General features: G+C 44.3%; 1 protein-coding gene across 4 annotated transcripts; it reads left to right on the forward strand.

Annotated features, from left to right (window-relative positions):
- Positions 1–432: 432 nt before the first annotated feature.
- CCNA1 (cyclin A1) lies at positions 433–9,817 on the forward strand. 4 transcript variants are annotated; one of them, XM_048847855.2, is made up of 9 exons: positions 433–501; positions 1,964–2,140; positions 4,911–5,154; positions 5,359–5,483; positions 6,150–6,373; positions 6,996–7,200; positions 8,068–8,181; positions 8,985–9,118; positions 9,552–9,817. In XM_048847855.2, the coding sequence occupies exons 1-9, from the start codon at positions 481–483 to the stop codon at positions 9,601–9,603; spliced, it is 1,296 nt and encodes a 431-aa protein (XP_048703812.2). In that variant the 5' UTR covers positions 433–480; the 3' UTR covers positions 9,604–9,817. The 4 variants fall into 4 exon arrangements, with proteins under 4 accessions (XP_048703812.2, XP_048703830.2, XP_048703817.2 ...); XM_048847873.2 differs by lacking the exon at positions 433–501 and adding an exon at positions 613–675; XM_048847860.2 differs by lacking the exon at positions 433–501 and adding an exon at positions 856–963.
- The last annotated feature ends 8,840 nt before the right edge of the window (positions 9,818–18,657 follow it).

Raw genomic sequence — 18,657 nt, forward strand, 5'->3', positions numbered from 1 at the left:
TTTGCAGGGGAGGGGGAGCTGAGGTTAAAAATGAGCAGGATCCAGGTACCAGATATGTGTTTTCCAGTTCTGTTGCGTCAACAGGGCATCAGGGTCTACATTTTACCAGTGATGCAATGTATCATTTGGATTTGGGGGCCACAGTTGCAAAGATCACCTGTTTCAAAGTAGCAGCCCTGTTAGTCGGTATCCGCAAAAAGAAAAGGAGGACTTGTGGCGCCTTAGAGACTAACAATTTTATTTGAGCATAAGCTTTCGTGAGCTACAGCTCACTTCATCGGATGCAGCTCACGAAAGCTTATGCTCAAATAAATTTGTTAGTCTCTAAGGTGCTACAAGTCCTCCTTTTCTTTTTAAAGGTCACCTGGATTCTGCTTTTTCTTGCAGTACTCATGCCCCGGATGCATTGATCTCGTGCAAAAGGAGGAGCACTTGTCATCTCTGGTGCCAAATGAGCGGGGGCCTTGTGTGCTGCGGTTTATGGAAAGGAGCCGAAGCTGTGTGTGTGTGTGTGTGGTGGTGGTGGGGGGGGTCACTGCAGCTATTCCACGCGCTATTAGGAACAGTGTGTGTGTGTGTGTGTGTGTGGCGGGGGGAGGGGGGGTCATTCTCCAATGGCTCGCACCGCTCCAGCGGGCAGCGGGGTGTACCAGGGAGAGCAGCTTCGCTCTGCTTGTGAGTCCCAGCAGGGGCGACTCAGCGGCGGGCGCGGGACTCGCCCTCAGAGCCAGCCCGGGGCGCCCTGCTCGGACCCGGCCCTCCGTGGGGGGGTCCCGGACACCCGCGAGCCCCGAGGCAGGGAGCGTGGAGCCCGCGGCCAACCCCCCGCGCCGGGCCGGGTCTCCATGGAGATCCCCCAGGGCCCCGGCACGGCCGCTGCGGTTGCCACGGGAGCCGCCGCCGCCGCCGCCGCCGGTCTGAGCTTCCAACGGGCCGGGCCCAACAGCCGCGGGCGGGTCGAAAGTAATCAGCGCCCGCGGGGGAGGGGCTGCGCCGCCGCCTCCCCCGCCCCCGGGACGCGGGCTACATAGGCGGGGCTGGGGGCAGCGGAGCGGCTCGGCGCCCTGGCCAGTGGCTGCCTAGCGGGCAAGGGGCGGCAGCGGCAGCGGCGGCGGCGGCGGGGTCTCCCCGGCTGCGGGGGCTGGCGTGTAATGCGGGGCGCGGCGGGGCTCCCGGGGCACTAGTGCGCGTTGGGCTCCCCGCAGGACCCCGGCAGTGGCTGGTTCTGCCTGGGCGCTGGCGTCCGTGGGCGCTTGGCCCGGGCATTGCTGGCGGGGCAGGACCTCCTGGGAGCTCGCGAGCCTGTCACCCTCCCGCTCTGGGGCGCCTTGCTTCAGAGTGCTCTGCCCTGGCAGCAAGCAACAGCAAGGAGAGCCTCAGCCCTGCGCCTCCGAGAGCCCCAAGGGCGCCCTCTGGCCGGGGTTACTGTAGCCGCCCACTTTCAGTTGCCTCTTCCCTTGCATCCCTGCTTTCCCCCCCCCCCCCCAAAATTTCCCTGTGGAGCTGCAGCGCTTGTAGGGAGTGGCTCCAACAGGGAAGCTGAGGTATTTTTGGCGGGGTGGCATTAATGAAGGCAAATCTGTCTCACACGGAGTGTGAAAATCTGCTCATGAGTCACAGATTCTAAGGTTAGAAGGGGTCATTGTGATTCCTCTGACCAGGGTAAGGCAGGCCAGAGACCTTCCATGAAATAATTCCTAGAGCGTATCTTTTAGAAAAACATTCACTCATGATATAAACATTGTCAGTGATGGAGAATCCCCCATGGCCCTTGGTAAATTGTTCCAGTGATTAATGATGAGACCTAGAGGAAGCATCCTGCATTTAGAATAAGAAGCAGTAATGGGCGAGATCTGCACTCCTTCTAGGAGTGGAAAGGGGAATCTAGACTCTTGTCTCTAGAGAGAAATTTGGGTAAACTTGCCTCGGATGACTAACATGCCATTCTCTTCTCTTCTCTTAGCTGTCAGCTGCTGACCTTGAAACAATGCATCACAACGATAAGAGTGGGATCTCCCAAGGTGGAAGTTGGGAGATCCGCCGGGTTGCAGCTGGGCCTTATTCCAACCAAAATCCACCACAGCGGGCTGTGCTTGGGCTGCTGACTGAGAATGGGCAGTGCTTGAGGGCATGTAGCCAGGTAACTTTTTTGGGGGGGAGAACCCCATTGCTCATTGTGGGGTTACACTTATGAGAAGTGTCTTTCAAACGCCCGAGGTGCCTTTTGTTCATGTGTGGATGATACTATTTAAGTCCGATATAACATGGGCAGTTGCTATGGAAGCTTTTCTGGTCTCCAAACAAATTTTGTCAAGGCCCCTGTTATTCCAGCACTGAGTATCCTCTTACTATGCATCTTAACCAGAGACCATGAGGAACTATGACCATTTTCTCCTTACCTAACCTGAGTGTTTCTCTAAACCTAGTTCATCTTTTTTTAAACATTACCTTTGTGAACTGATATGTAAACCGTCAAAGGGCATTGCTGGGAATGTTGGTAAACATGAGTTTAAAAAACGTATGTGCAAAACAGGTATCTAAAAGTCTGACTGATCAGGAGATATTTAAGTAAGTAAATACCTAACATGATTTCATTCTTCCCCCCCAACTGACACAAGCCTGATAAATGATCTGACCCTCAGCTTGCACTGGAGGGACACAATACCAACTCTGGCAATTTTATTGCAAATATCATCGTTTTTAATATCTTCCTTGAAGCCCTAGTTCCTGGAATCCCGTGATTACTTGAGAATCTCAGTTCAGCTTTTTTTTAAATATATAAAGGATAAATTTCTAGCCCACAGAATTGCAGAAACAAGCTTGAAAATGTGGCCCAAGTGCACCTTAAAGGCTCAAACTAGAATGCAAATAAAAAGAACCCAGCATTTATTACCTCTTGACTTTTAAGGCTATTTTATGATTCTTTTTGAATGCTTGGGGCTGGCCGTACTGGGTTTGCAATACGGAATTTGGCTAACACACATGATTTGCTTTTCTCTTTCTATTTCATCCAGAGCACACATGGGATTTAAAAGGGTAGTGCTTCCATCCCTGTTCAGTTAGCAGATCTTTTGGGGGAGGTCATGGCTAGCTAGTATTCTACAGTGGAGCCCTACTGACCATTTCTCCCTAACTTGGAGCCCAGCTTTAACTAAGGTTTCTGGAGGGAGAGGGACTGTTACATGGCTTCTCTTTACCCTCGACCTATGGAATGTAGGGCTCCGTGGAAATGTATATGCCCATTAACTGCCAACTACTGCTCAAAGGTTCCGTGGCTCGGTACATGACTCCTACAAGGTGCTGATATGGTGGCAATACATTCAGAGAGCAAGAATTACCTTTCGGATAGCCTTTTTTCTCAATTTCCCTCCTGTTCCAGAATAAATTTAGGTGCCAAAGCCACTATGCAGACTTTAATCTGGTTAGCATGGCTCTCTCTGGTACTCTACTGTGTCATACACTGGAATGATCCTTGCATGTACAGTAGCTGCTACTCCTGTGCAAAGCTCTTTAGAGGAAAGCAGTCCAGTAGGATTAGAGTAATAACAGATTACCATTTAAAGGTGGTAATCCTTAGAGTACATCTGGTATTCTCCCCCTTCCCCCCACCACAGTCTTCAGATCTGAGCATCTAAAGCCAGGCTCCTAAATAAAGGAACCTGGCTACGGAAGTTTGGCATACCTACAAATCCCACTGAAGCCAAATGGGGTTTGGAGGGGCTCAACATCTCTGAAAAGCTCTTATTTGAGTCACTGCAACTGCAGTTCTTATTGACATGGTGGGGTTTGTAATTGCTCAACATTCTGAAAATTGGCCCCCTTTTATTTCAGAGCCTAACTTTGGCCTAAGCTTTTTCAAACCTGGGTGCCTAATGTATTGCTCAAAGATGTACTTAATACAGTGTATGCTCATCGGGGGTTGCAAGCTCTTAGCTCAGGTTCATGGAATGAATAGACAAACTACTTGCCCAGTTCAAAACCTTCACTATGACCTGGGCTAAACTCTGACCCACTTGTGCAGTTCATGGGCATACTCACTAGAATTATAAGAAACTTCTAATAGCTTTCATCTACAGGCTTGCTCTTGACTATTGGCAGTCCAGGAAGACTGATATGACCCTTATAAAAGGCTTTTATTAGCTTTTCAATACAAAACCCAGTTTTTTTTTCTGAAAACTGTACTCTTAAAATGACAGGTTTCAGAGTAGCAGCCGTGTTAGTCTGTATCCGCAAAAAGGAGTACTTCTGGCACCTTAGAGACTAACAAATTTATTTGAGCTGAGCTTATGCTCAAATAAATTTGTTAGTCTCTAAGGTGCCACAAATACTCCTTTTCTTTTTACTCTTAAAATGATCTCTTGAGACATTTGGCATAGCATTAGTATACATATGCAAAAACCGTTTTAACAATCTTAATATCAAATTATAAAAGACTGTTTTTGAACTCTTAATGCCCTTCTTGTTTTCTTCAACAAGCTAAGGTAACAAGTGTTGGGCTGCATTTAATGTTGGTAGTTCTCAGCATGAATAAATTGAACTGTAGCTCGGAGCTTATAATTACAGTTGGCATTTCAGCAGAATTGCTCAGGCTGGCCATTTTGCAGATGAATGTTTGACACTCACAATATGAGATTATTCAAGACTGATCCTGTCTTATTAAACTGGAAGATAATTAATTCTCCGTGTGGCACAAATGTCCATCATTACAGCAAGATGGCAGTAAGCAGAATTTCCTAAATGCCAGTTGTAATGGCAAGCTTTGTTTCAACTAATGTTCAATTTATTGATGCAAGTGCTTGCGGTCTGCAGTGCTAAGGAAAATGTGTGGCTTTGTTCTAAAAATATGAATCTCGCTTTTTCTGTTTGTAACTAAATCTCTTCCTACAGGTTAAATCTGTACTTTATTTCAGGGTACCACCATAGTCAGACGCTTCTCTGGCTCTGAAAATGCTTTCTCTCCCTCTGGAAAGAATATATTCCCTAGCTGTATGGTCAATGTAACATCCAAGCAAGGGTTTGCTATATATGTAGATGAACCAGAGCAAAAAGACAGATGCAGCTGCACAGTTGTGGAAGAGGTGGAACCTAGCCAGTGTGAAGTGGATACTAGCACAATGAAACCCAATATTCATCTGTTGTTGGATTTGAGTACAGGTAACTGTCACTGCTCAAAACCTTGCTTGTAACATTAATCTCATACATGAAGTGGCTTACTTTTTTAACAAAAGTAAACTTGTCTACATTATCTGTAGATTACTTGTTCATATAAATGTGATTCAATCTTGTACTGCAAGCAAATTGGCAGGATAAGTTAAGTCTTGTTGGATGCCTTATGTAATAAGAATCCTGATTATGCAGGTTCTCCTATGTTGGTGGATACATCATTCCAGTCACAACATGAAGTTCATATGGATAACAATGTGGATATAATGAATGTGGGAGACTATGCAGAAGACATTCATCAGTACCTTAGAGAAGCTGAAGTGAGTGGCTTTCACAAGCCTATGTCAGCGTTTCCTTGACCCTACATGTACTGGCAACACTTAGGTCTTAGATGTAGATTGCCACTCTTAAAACATTGCTGCATGACACAACTTTCAGATTCTCGGGTTGTCATTTAGCATCTCTTTACTACCTGCATTCTCTTTAACAAAGCATTCTCCGTAAGCTCCTTGTGTTGCTGGCCAAGGTCAGAGCAGGAGGTAGTGAGAAGATTCTTCTAAGATGCAGGACAGCTTTGGACTCTAGCTCCTCTCTCAGATGGAATGTGTAACTGAGCTTTGCTGAGGTGAGGAGGCTTGCAACAGCTCTTGAGAACCTATTTATCAAGTTGCGAGTAAGAGAATGTGGCAAAGGGCTGTAGCAATCTGAGGAGGCGGTGGTTACCTGGGGCTCCTAACCCCCACCAGAGTAGTACTTTTACTATACACTAGCTTTTGCACTGTGGTAGGTCTTCCTCAATTACGGCTATCAAACTTCATGATTTTTGTTGCTGAATTCAGTACAGCTCTCCACTCATTGATGGTGGGAATCAGTAATGGCCTTAATATATTTTCCATCAATGAAAATAATTACTTACACTATGGATATGGCAAAGGTGGTTGTTCTTATAATGTCTTAATTATTGAACCTCAAATCTTTCTAAACAGATAAGATACAGGCCAAAACCATATTACATGCGAAAGCAGCCAGACATCACATCAGGGATGCGTGCAATCTTGGTGGACTGGCTGGTGGAAGTTGGGCAAGAATACAAACTTCGTACTGAAACACTGTACCTAGCAGTCAACTTTCTGGACAGGTTTCTTTCCTGCATGTCTGTCCTCAGAGGGAAGCTGCAGCTTGTGGGAACAGCAGCAATTCTTCTGGCTGCGTAAGTGTTCTTTATGTTGCCTACTAAAGTCTTGACAGACCCAAACTTGTGGGAAAAGACCTCTTGGACTCATTTAGAAGTTGAAATTAAAATCTATTCTGAAGAGCTGTGCTGGTTCTGACAACACAAACCTTGTAGTAGTAAGAATTTGTCTTCAAACTTACATTCTATCCTTCTACTTAATTCACCAACTCTTCTTACTGATTTTTGATTTTGAACATGGACTAAACCAAAACTTTTGTCTGGAGCGTATTGTATCACTGAGACTTTTGGCTCTTAAAGCTTAAGCTGCTTAACTTCAACGTGAATTCTGTTTAAAAAATGGTACAAGATGACATCCTGCATAATATAGCTCTTAAGGAGGCAGTCTAATGTCTGTAAGTGCTGCCCTGTTGTATAGTGAATCTAAAAAGGACTTGTAGGTAAAAGCTGAATGTATTAAGCTTGTCAAAAGGTACCATGTGTGTTACAGAATATGCCTAAGTAGGGGCTGAAGTCTATGAATCTTGTTGAATGAAGGTGGACCCACATGCTCATCCCAGCAATGACTCCGACAAGCCTTTCTTTCTGATTGCAACTTCAAACCTCATAGACTTAATGGACTTTTTGCACTGCTTTTTAGGAAATATGAAGAGATCTACCCTCCAGAGGTAGAGGAGTTTGTGTATATAACAGATGATACTTACACAAAGAGACAGTTATTAAGAATGGAACACCTGCTCCTGAAAGTACTGGCTTTTGACTTGACGGTACCAACTATCAACCAGTTTCTCCTTCAGTATTTACAGAGACATGGAGTCTGTGTCAGGACAGAGAACTTTGCAAGGGTACGTGTTACGCTCCTTTAAGGGCTGTGGGAGGGCAGTGATTGATAAACCAGGAACATTGGGGGGTGGAGGAGTGGGAACTTTCAGACTTGGCTTACTCTCAGGAGCATCCTCTTGAGTGGAAAACACCTGTCATAGGGAACATGCTGAGGGTGCCTGCCTGTCAGTCAAACATGACTGACACACACCCTGATAAACCAGTACCCTAACTGGAGATTATATGGTGCACAGCACATTCAATTTAAACCTACTAGGAAATCTATCACACTTCTTGCTTTCCAAAACGACAGCTTTATGCTGTCAGTCTGTACTGATAGAACATGTATGGTGGTAGAGCCCAGAGGCCCCAACAAAGATCAGGGCCCTGCCATGCTAACCACTGACTGTACCAATATAATATATCTCTACAGGACATACATTTTCACTATCAAAGGACAAAGGGTAAGAAAGCAAGTCTTATTCCCACTGTCAGATAGGGAGCTGAGGCACGCAAACTAACTTGCCTGGGGCCATGTAAGAAGCCTATGATAGAGCCGAAAACAAACCCAGGCCTCCTGAGTCCCATTCCAGTTCCTTGACCACAAGACTGCCCAGCCTTCACTCAGCTAACTGGTATCTCTCTAAAAGGTGACTTCTGACCCCATTAAAGATTATTGTAGAACTCCTGTTGACTCCAGTAAGGGCAGGATTTCACCCTAACTTTCTCAACAGAGAAAGCAACTTTCTCAACAGAGTATATAATCCACTGTTCTCCAAAACTGTGGTGCTGGAAAGATAACCAATGCTTGTTTGGAGCACACTGAATTGATCCCACCTTATACACAGAGGTCTATTTGAAAGTAACTTTTGCAAACTTCTTTTGCCTAGTATGTAGCAGAGTTGAGTCTCTTGGAAGCTGATCCATTTCTGAAGTACCTTCCTTCACAAACTGCTGCAGCAGCTTACTGTCTAGCAAACTACACTGTGAACAGGCATTTCTGGGTAAGCTCTTAATTCTCTGAGGTGCTGTGGAACAGGGGGTTTCTTACCTCTACAGATTCAGACTTAAAAGTGGAAAGAATTTCCACTCCAGATAGTATGAACTAGCAGATCTCTTGGGAGGGTTCTAGTTCAACTAAACAGGCTTTTCCACTGGCATACAGTTGATATCTAGCTAGTTAAAGATTTGCTCCTCTTTTCCATCTAGAACTTCTGCACAGGCAGGAACAATACTCTACTTTGGTCACTGGCTGAGACTAACCTGATATGGTACACAGTCCTAATGAGATTAGTCATTAACCATCTTGTCAATGTATTGATCCACCCTATAAAAAACTGATAGACTGGCCTCTATGCAACTGTTTGTGTTTGGGGAAGGGGGGGAGATTAGAATCTTAGTGCACATGGTTTTATCCAAATACTAATCTAATTGGTATCTGCCTCTGTGCTGTAGGAATAATTTCATTTGGTGGTAATGGTAGGGGAAACTCTTTAGAACTGGTGAAAGACACCAGCAAGTATTCTGTCTGCATCAGAAGGAGCTTCTTGTCAGCCTTCTCTGCTGTAGTAAAGACCTAAAGTGGACATTGATAGTAGGATGCATCTGGGGTATTGAGAGTGCTCAGATCCTCTATGGTGACTGCTATGGGATCTCACTTCAGCAGCAAAACAGATGCATCTGTTCATCTAAGTAGTCAGCAGAAATGTGACCTTGCTTCTTGACAGAGGGCCTCTACCAAAATCTGGAAGACACAATACCTAAACAAATGCAATAATGTACCATAATTCTTTTCTCTACTGTTCAGCCAGAAACACTTGCTGCATTCACTGGGTATTCACTAAGCGAGCTAGTGCCTTGTCTGAGTGATCTACATAAAGCATGCCTTGATGTTTCTCATCGACCACAGCAAGCAATTAGAGAGAAGTACAAGCTGTCAAAGTAAGTTCCTAAGACACTAAATGCTTTCTGTTTGGCTCCAAATGACAGCAGGCATTAAAATTGGCCAAATCTCTTCAACTGATGCAAATCATGCTGTTCTGATCAATGGAGATATGCTATGGGAGGTCCTATGTGCAAGCTATTTAATCAAAAGTTTCTGCATAACTGGTAGTCCTACTTTGTGGGAGCTACTAGATAGTGGCTGATACTAACTACAAACATCTTGAAGGTTGAGGTGATCTTAAAAGTAAGAACTGCTCTTCTTATAAGAGCAATCTTACAATCTAGGCATAGCCATAACTTTGTTTCAGATTTGCATGATGCTGAAGCACTCAGGTGCTGAAACCCAAATCATTCTTGTACCTCAGTAGGGTTTCCTATTCACAAGATGTCTGTTAAATAACTTGTAACTAGCTGCCTGTTTCTATTGTAGGTACATGCACGTATCCTTTATGGAGACACCAGCAGTTCTTCCTCTGCAATAAATGCCAGTGAACGAACACACTGACTAAAATCGAAGCACTTGCCTCCTGATCAACAGAGTTGGTCTTACATTTTTATAGGGCACTGCAGGTCATGTGTCAATAACCATGATGCTTATTGTTTTAGCTGACATTTTTAAATGATTTTTTTACAAGGACTGTAGTCTAGTTTTAATGTAAACTAAAAGCACTTTTAATAAATATCTTGCCTTATGAATGTCTCTAGCTTCACTTGTCCAAGCTTCAACTTACTAAGATTTGTGGTGGATTCTCTATCTTTGGCACCTTTTTAAATCAATATTGGGTGAGTTTCGGTTTGAACTGGAGCATCTTAGGGGGGAAACCTCAGAAGTCCTATGGCCTGTGTTCAGCAGGAGGTCAGACTAGATGATCACAATAGTCCTTATGGCCTTATAACCTCTAAATCTTATCTAGGTCTCAAAATGGGTTGTGAATCAAAAGGAGAAACTATTGACTCTTACCATAAATTGACTGCAAGATCTGCGGGGCAGGTATTGTATTAATCACTCATTTGAGTCTTGTTTCAAACAATAGACAGGAAGGCAAAGGCAACACAGATCACCTACCTATGAAAGTTAGCTATTGCACACCATCTTGAAAGTAATTCGTTTCAAGTACTGCACCATCAAATCATCAGTGGTTGGCTAGCTTTTTTTAGGTGAGATCACAGCAGAAGTGGTCTTAAGGGAATTGGAGAAAGCCCTAGGGATAAGTTCAGGATTGGTGTTCCCATGTAGAATGTGTAGGCATGTATTGGGGAGGAAAACATGCAATCCTTGAATACTTAATTGGCAGAGGAAAGAAAGGGTACAGCAGATCAGTAGTGAGAGGTGGAATTGTGGGGGCTTTATAAGCAAAGATGAAACTTGATGGTATGGTGTGGGGAGGAGAGGCAATGCAGAGAATTGAAGGGGAAGTGATGTGATATTCATGGGCCCTTAGGTGTGTCTAAAGTTAGGGGACCTGTAGATATTTGAGGCCAAACACGTGGACACTGCAGAAATCAAAATGCAAGATAAGGGCTAGGAGTGCTAGCTGTGTGGAAAGAAAGTCTGACTCTCTATTGGGAGCTGCAGCAGGGATTGGACACTACTGGAGAGTTGGGGGGAGGGGGAGGAAGAAATGACAAGGAAGTCAAAGATGCCTCTCCATCCCCAGCTGTGTGCCTGAATGACAGGAATGACTTGTTAACAGTGACAGAACTTGAGCAAAAAGAGGAGTTTGGGTCGTATTAAGCTCTTAAGGTGCTGTGAAGATATTTAATTCAGCCAGTCTGACTAGACTGAGACAAGTCAGGAGTGGAGAGGTTGTAGAAAAATATTTGAATCTGAAAGTAGCTGATGACAGGAATGAATTTTTTTTATAATGGAGTGCTTGCGGGGGCAGGCAATAGGGATATTTTACCTGGTCTTTCTGAAGAAACAGATACAGACAGCCTTAAAGGATAAGACTTCAGTGGAGAGCAGATTAAAGCAGCAGTGAGGATGAATTTGGGGCAGGCCTGAGATTCTACCTTGAAGTAGAATCCATGGTGAAAGCAGAGTAGAGCTTGCAGAAGACCAACCAGAAAGAATCCAGGATGAAGTTAGAGGACATTAGATACTGAGGCCTTGGGTACCTCTATGCTATAGGAATTAGAGGATATCTCTCTATTCCAGTGTAGGATTCTTAAATACTGCACACAGTCTAGTACTCTGATCTCTCAATATGCCACACAAGATTCCCCTTCACTTAAGACTAGGCTCAGGGAAACTTTCTTAAATTCTTTCATACTTGATTTCATCCCATTTCTAACATTCCCATCTTACCCTTGTAATCTAAACTCTGCTTCTTAGGGTTCATAACACCACAAAAGACTCATTGGGGCAGGAGCCCTCTTGATCTTCCCTTACCCAAGTTGTAGCTTTTCAAAGAAAGCTTGAAACAAATCTGACTTCCCCCTTGGCCTAAAGTCCTTCCAGTCTGTTAACATATTAACAGACACAATGTGGTCAGTAGATTGTGTATAAATATTGCAGTCATGCCAGACCTTGCACTACTACCTCATCTAATCTGAAAAGATGCTTTGGTATCTAAAACTATCTGCCTCTTTTTGCCACCGGACATTTCACAAATCTTCCCCAAGAGACTTTCCCTTGCTTCCAATGCATATTGCAAACTGCTTCTTTAGAACTAAAAGTTGTAATGTGCATTTGAATAGCCAACACCATCTACTGCCATCTGTCTCAATCCCTTGTGTTTTTTGTCCTTAATGGTGTGTAAAACAGCACCTATAGGTTGTCCTTAACATCCTGTCTAATCCTTCTTGAGATGTCTCCTTGTATTAAGTTTTAGTCCTCCTGCTGACCTGCAGCTCTCCCAGGACCTAAACATACTGGCCTTGTTTTCAGCCCTCAGCATGTTGACTGAAAAGACCCTGTCTGTATCAACCCAGTGCAAATAAACTTAGAGTAGAATTTATTGAGCCACTGGAGCTCTAGTAAACATTACATCTATAGAGTTACCTTAAACTGGCACTTGCAAAAATGAAATCCAATTTATGGGGTTATTTAGATCTAGTAAATGGTCTAATGTGAGGGTATGACTTTCTTTTTCTTAACTCATTTATATTAAAGTGAGGTGCAGAAATAGACAAAACCTCCGGTTATTTAAGAGTTATTTATTTAGCAATTTCTGGGGACCTCTTACAGATCTGTCTCTTATCCCTGGTTCCAATGTACACCCTTTCTTTTTAAGTTCATCCTATAGCTGCTGCTTATAATGGATTGTTCCTTGAGTCCCTCAAAATATAATTAACATCTATGGGGCTGTATTCTTGTTTGACCCCATAATCTGTATGGAGAGGCACTTTACATTCTGCATATGGTATAGTTAAAGATTTATAAGCTGACCCTGCAATCAACCCAAGGAATATAAAGAGTCTAGGGACCGTTTTCCCTAACGAGCTACAGAGTTGCTCAGCAGGGAGGAGGTAGAGGTCTGTGCCCCTCCTGGGGAACAGGGGTACTAAAATCAGGGGCTGTGCTCAGATTTTAGGATTAGAGTTCAAGAAATCTGTCTTGAACTCAAATCTGAGAAGCCATTAATCTGAGAGGGGTACTTGCTTTGGCAAGTTTAGAAAATCCTGTTGAGTGGTAACCAGACTTGCTGTCCATATCATGCACTGTGCACTAGAAAATATTTCCCAACACTGATTTGAATACAAAGCAGCTGTTAAAATAGCTACTGTACCACATCACTGCAAATAATGGCTCTTGCTTTCTCAGAGTTAGAGGGGGGGAAAAACTGCAAGCCCATTCTATGAAGTGCATGATATGGAACGCGAATATCTTTCCATAATGTTTCTTCAGAGAGAGACAGGATGGCTTTGTGGTAAAAGTGCAGGCTAAGAGAAGCCGTGCCAGACTTGCAGTCACTTTGTGTGTTACATAACCTTTCTGCTGCAGTTGCCTCCTCTTTAAAATGGAAATCTATATACTTTATAGGAATGACAAAAGGATTGCTATGCAAATATTTGTGAAGCACTTTGATATCCTAGGATGCAAGGCACTAGAAAAGTCCAAAGTATTATTTCTACCCTAAGCCCTACTTGACGCTCTTGTCTGACAGGAAAACCTTGCAGGGGAAAGGGTAGTGAAAGGCTGAATAGAAAACATGCATATGCTGTAGGAGACACTCTGACTCGGGTCAGAAGACTCATGTAACAACGCACTATCGAAAATCTGAACTGTTAGGTGGTTGACATGCAAACTGTCACTAAACTTAATTTGCTGTAAACGGGTAAACAAAAACTTATTACTTATCAGTCTCCTCTGATTCCACCAAAATGAAGTTGATTTTGAGATATGAGTGCCCAAAAGGCTGAAACGGTTTTGTTTGTGTATAATTTTGATTATAGCAGCATAAGCCTGACCCTGCAGCAGGGATTTCCTCGCCCACCCACCCCATGTGGGGTGTTTACTCCCCCCTCCCCTGAGTTTTGTGAACTAATTACATGCACTGTTGCCAATTTAGTGATTATTTGGACATTTGAATTGAAATTGAAACATTAATACACACTTTAAAAGCATAACCTCTATCTGAAAAAGTATAATAGATTTGAAAAGTATGAACATAAGACTAGCTTCCTTATACAGCTGTTGTTTTTTATGACCATGTCAGAGCATTCGTTTCAGTGATGTTGGCCAACCTAATAATTTCAAATGATGATTTATAAGCAAAGTCTAAATGAGCTCTTCCTGACAGCTAGTGATGAGCTGTGGGGAAAGGCTTCAGGACCAGATTGTATTTACATTCACACCTAATCTACCTAGGTATCCAGCAAATAGAGTTGTGTTGCCCAAGTGATAGATTTTGGCTGGGGTTGGGTTACAAATCACTTGAATGCGGGGGGTAAAGAAATGTTGTTGCATTAAGCCCTTGAAAAACAATGGTTTATAATATAAATGTGAGGTGAACTGTAAGTACTGTGTATATCACTACTGCAATAGTTTACTATAGTAGTAAAAATAAAGGAGTTTTAGGCCTCAGACAATAAGGCTTAGAGTAATCATAGAATATCAGGGTTGGAAGGGACCTCAGGAGGTCATCTAGTCCAACCTCCTGCTCAAAGCAGGAAAATTTTATATAGGAAAAATTTAGTATTAATTGAAATAATCTGAAACACAATTTCCAGTATACTGTATTCATGTAACCAGTATATCAAGTGTATCTAAATGGTCTAAAGTGAATCATTATTTTAATGTTAGATTTGTGGAGTAAGCTTTTTAAAGGAATTGATTCCAAGGTCAGAAGAGACTATTGTCGTCATCATCTAGATGGATTTCTTGTCCAGCCCAGGCCATTTAACTTTGACAAAATAATTCATAGAGCATATCTTTTAGAAAAACATCCAGTCTTGATTTTAAACATTTTGGTGATCGGGAATCCACCACAACCCTTGATAAATTGTTCCAATGTTTAATTACTCTCACTGTTAATCTGTATCTTATTTCCTGTCTGAATTTGTCTAGCTTCAACTTTCAACCATTGGATCATGTTATTACCTTTCTCCGCTAGATTGAAGAGCCCACTGTTGTATATTTATTCACCATGTAGTTATTTACAGACTGTAATTGGGTCACCCTTTACAAGCAGCTAGTATGCCCAAAGTTTTTTGTGTTTCTTCAAAGCATTGCAACTGAACTGGTGGTTTTAAAATAAATGTTTTCAGTCTAAAAGAAGGTGGGGAAACCCAAGTAGTTAAGGTTAGGAATCATACAGTGCAAATGCTGACAGTGAGTTTGAACAAGGAACATTAAATGGGTTTATATGGGAAACTGATCTGTGAAGTGGTCCCAGAGGCGATTCTTCTGGGTGGTAGTGGCTGCCAGAGTGTTGCAGTTCAACCCTCTGCATTGGGTATGTATTACTTGGAGCAAGAAAGAACTTATTTACTTTGTACAAGTGAATTTGAACCTTGCTTTTGGAGAAAAACTGGGTTCTACACACTAACCAAGTGATAACTTACCCAGACCTAAATCCCCTCTGGGTTCTGTTGCTGTCCCATGCCTTTTGTATATGAAAGGGAAAATGTGCATCTACCTTGTTACATGGAATATGCTGACCTGGTTTAAATAACACCTAGTTCTCAGATATACATAGATACGAAAGCAACTTACACAATTTAAAACACAAACAAAAGGATAAAAATCCAAATCAGAAAGGCATGCTCTGGCCCAGAGATCCCTTGGTGCCAACTGGCAGAGAGCACATGGGCTGCCTAGAGTTTTAGAGGGATCCCCTGGGTTGGATAGTTGCATAATAGTTCACCAGTGGGTGGCATGTGAGGTCTCTACTGAGAGCCAGTAGCCCACTAGTCGTCATAATTGCAAAAAGTACGTATGGATAATATTTAAGGGGTTATGTGTATCTACTAAAATTATGTTTTGAAGATCTTGGAGTTAAGGCAGGTCACCAGGAGGTCACATACCTTGGAGATGTTCCTTTCAGGTAGAGAGTAACTGACGCTTATTGTAGAGAGACATATACTGTGTGGCATACAATTTACATACTGAGCCAGGTGCAAATTCAGAGATTGCAAAATAGACGAGAGAGGAAATCTACAGGAAAAACAAATAGCAGAGGGGTGTCCAGTTTGTGAATAAAGACAAAGGATTGGTTTGATATACCTTAGAGTGCAAAGAGACACACTGTAGCAGGCAAACTGACAGCATGCATGTCTCGTGGAAGAAGGGTCACAGCCAGCCTGGATGTAAAGAGGTGCAAGGATTTTGGATGAGTATTACTCTGCTAGTCACAAGAGTATCTTGTTAATTAAGGCTAGGTTCCAGAAGGTGTGTTATGATTTTATTTTGTATGTAACTCTTTGTTTCCAATATTTCAACTTGCTACTACTTGAATCTCTCTGCTTTGTTAAATTTTGTTTCACTATAAACATATCTAAGTGTTGTGAGTTAAGTGGAGTGGTGATTGGAGGGGAACTGGTAGAGCTGTGGTGTACTGCTTCTTTGGAAGCAGCAGATTGGTGAATACTGTAAGTGTCCAGTGGACCAGGGGTTGGAGACTCTAGTGATGTTGGAGGGCTTGGAGTTTGGAGTGTGCTTGTTGCTAACCTGCAGAGTGACAGCAGGGCCTGCAAGGCATAGAGGGAAGTACTTGTGTTCATAGGCGCTGAATCCATGGGTGCTCAGGGGCTGGAGCACCTATGGGAAAAAATAGATGCTCAGCACCCACTGGCAACCCCATAGATCAGCTCCTACCCCTCCTCCAAGCCCTCCTGCTGGTGGGCTCCACCTGCTACTACCAGCTGTTTAGTGGCGTGCTGGGGGATGGGTGACGAGTGGGGACAGGAAGAGGCGGGGGAGGGTGTGGAACAGGTGGCAAGGTGCAGAACAAAATGGGAAGGGGAGGGGCAGGAAGGGGTAGGGGCTTGGGGGAATGGGTGGAGTGGGGGCAAGGCCTGAGGCAGAGTGGGAGTTTATCACCCCCAGGAAGTTGATGCCTCTGCTTGTGTTGCCAGTGGAGTTGAGGAGTTGACCCATGGCAAGCACAGACAAGAGTTCCTCATGCTAAAAGCAGGTGGTAATGAGGTACCACACAACCCTGTGTACCCTCAAGAAGTGTCACACTTACCGCATTATATCAACCCTCTTTATGTTTGAAAATGTATATCCTGGAGTTTGTCAATACCATAACTGGGAGGTAAAATTCCCTTCTGGGGATTTGTTTGATAGATGTATTGGCTACTCTTTCTTAATATTTCTGTATGGAATCTTTGTTACTGAGTTGCCAATGGAGAGGGAGGGGTTCATGTGACCATCTCTCTACTCAGATGTGGTCCACACTGTGAAAAAGTTTGAGAATTCTTGCTTTATATCCCCGGTCACACACACACAATGCATCCAGGTGGGGGTTTTTGTTTGGTCTCCTTCCTCTGAAGCATCATAGATGGCCATGGGCATGGGCTAGCCCTTGCTCTGCACCTTCAACACCCTGCCCTTGGCCAGAGGAGCCCTGAGCCAGCCGGAGCTATGGGACCCCCCCCCCCCCACGCGCACGCACCCAAAGGAGCCCTGGGACCCACCCCCTCAGCCAGAGGAGTTCAGAGCCCCAAGACACCCCGCTCCACCCGGAGGAGCTCTGGCTCACCCTCCTCAGCTGGAGGAGCCCTGAGCCCCCTTCTGCCCCCATGGTCGGAGCCCTGAGACACCCTCCCCACCCCTCTCAGCTGGAGAAATCCAGAGCCGGCCAAAGCCTAGAGCCTCTCCCCTTCCCCCCCCCCCCACACACCTGCCCAGAAGAGCCCCCAGCCAGCCGAAGCCCTGAGCTCCCCTGCCCGGAGTCCCAGGCCAGCTGTAGCTGTGCTGTGCTGTGTCACACCTCCCCTCCCCAGACCTCAAGCCACCCAGAGAAAAGCATGTGTCTCTTCTCCAGAAGATGCTTTTGCTATGCCCCATGCAGGTTCTGGGGTGGCAGAGGATTCCCTAGCACATACTGCCTCCTCCACTGCCCTGGAACCTGCATGGCGCATAATAAATCAAAAACTTCCTCCCAAAACCCTGCAACCGGGGGTCCGGTGGCTGCGGCAGTGCCATGGGAGACTGAGCCTCCCCGTGCCTATTACACCCGCTGCCCATGGCCATGGGACATTGGACAGGGTGGGCCAGTGGTCTGAGATGGTACTGAGAATTCTGTCAGGTGCTTGGCTGGCTGGCTCTTGCTCACGTGGTAACTGATCATATGTTGAGTTGTGAAGGAATTTTGCTCCAGGTCAGATTGTCAGTGATCTTGGGTTGTTGGATTTTTGGCCTATCTCTGCAACATTGGCCGCAGTTATCTGCTGCGATCATCTGGGTATAGCTCACTAAATCAATTCCTTGCTACTGCAGGGGCCTCAGGAATTGAAGCCCCTTGATCCCTGTTCTCTGCCTGTGGCATACAGTACTTTAGTCTCCTGTGCATTGCAGTACTTTAATCTAATTCCAGGTGTTGGGTTAATGGGTGGGGGGCTGAGTGTTGGTAGCCTGTGATATCAGGGAGGTCAGACTAGATGATTTTGTGATTGTTCTCGCCTTGAACTTTGTGACTCTGGGACTCTTCTAAAATGGACAAATAGTGCTAAAAATAAACATTGGGTGTTTGCTCTGTAGGAAGAGATTGTCCTGATAATCATAACTTTGTTTCTTTGGAGGGAGTGGGTTGTGCAGTTGCATTTGAGTGGGTAATAATAATTGAATTATTCTAGAGAAGTAGTTGCAGTGTATTGGGATTGTTGAGCTGCTAATTCATGATTGAAGGACATATTCTGACCTGCCTGCCTTTCAGGGAAATGTGACAGTTTGATTAGTTTTCAGAGGAACAGCCGTGTTAGTCTGTATTCGCAAAAAGAAAAGGAGTACTTGTGGCACCTTAGAGACTAACCAATTTATTTGAGCATGAGCTTTCGTGAGCCACAGCTCACTTCATCAGATGTGTACCGTGGAAACTGCAGCAGACTTTATATACACACAGAGAATATGAAACAATACCTCCTCC

Source organism: Caretta caretta, chromosome 1 (genome assembly GCF_965140235.1).
Source record: "Caretta caretta isolate rCarCar2 chromosome 1, rCarCar1.hap1, whole genome shotgun sequence".
Lineage (NCBI taxonomy): Eukaryota > Metazoa > Chordata > Testudines > Cheloniidae > Caretta > Caretta caretta.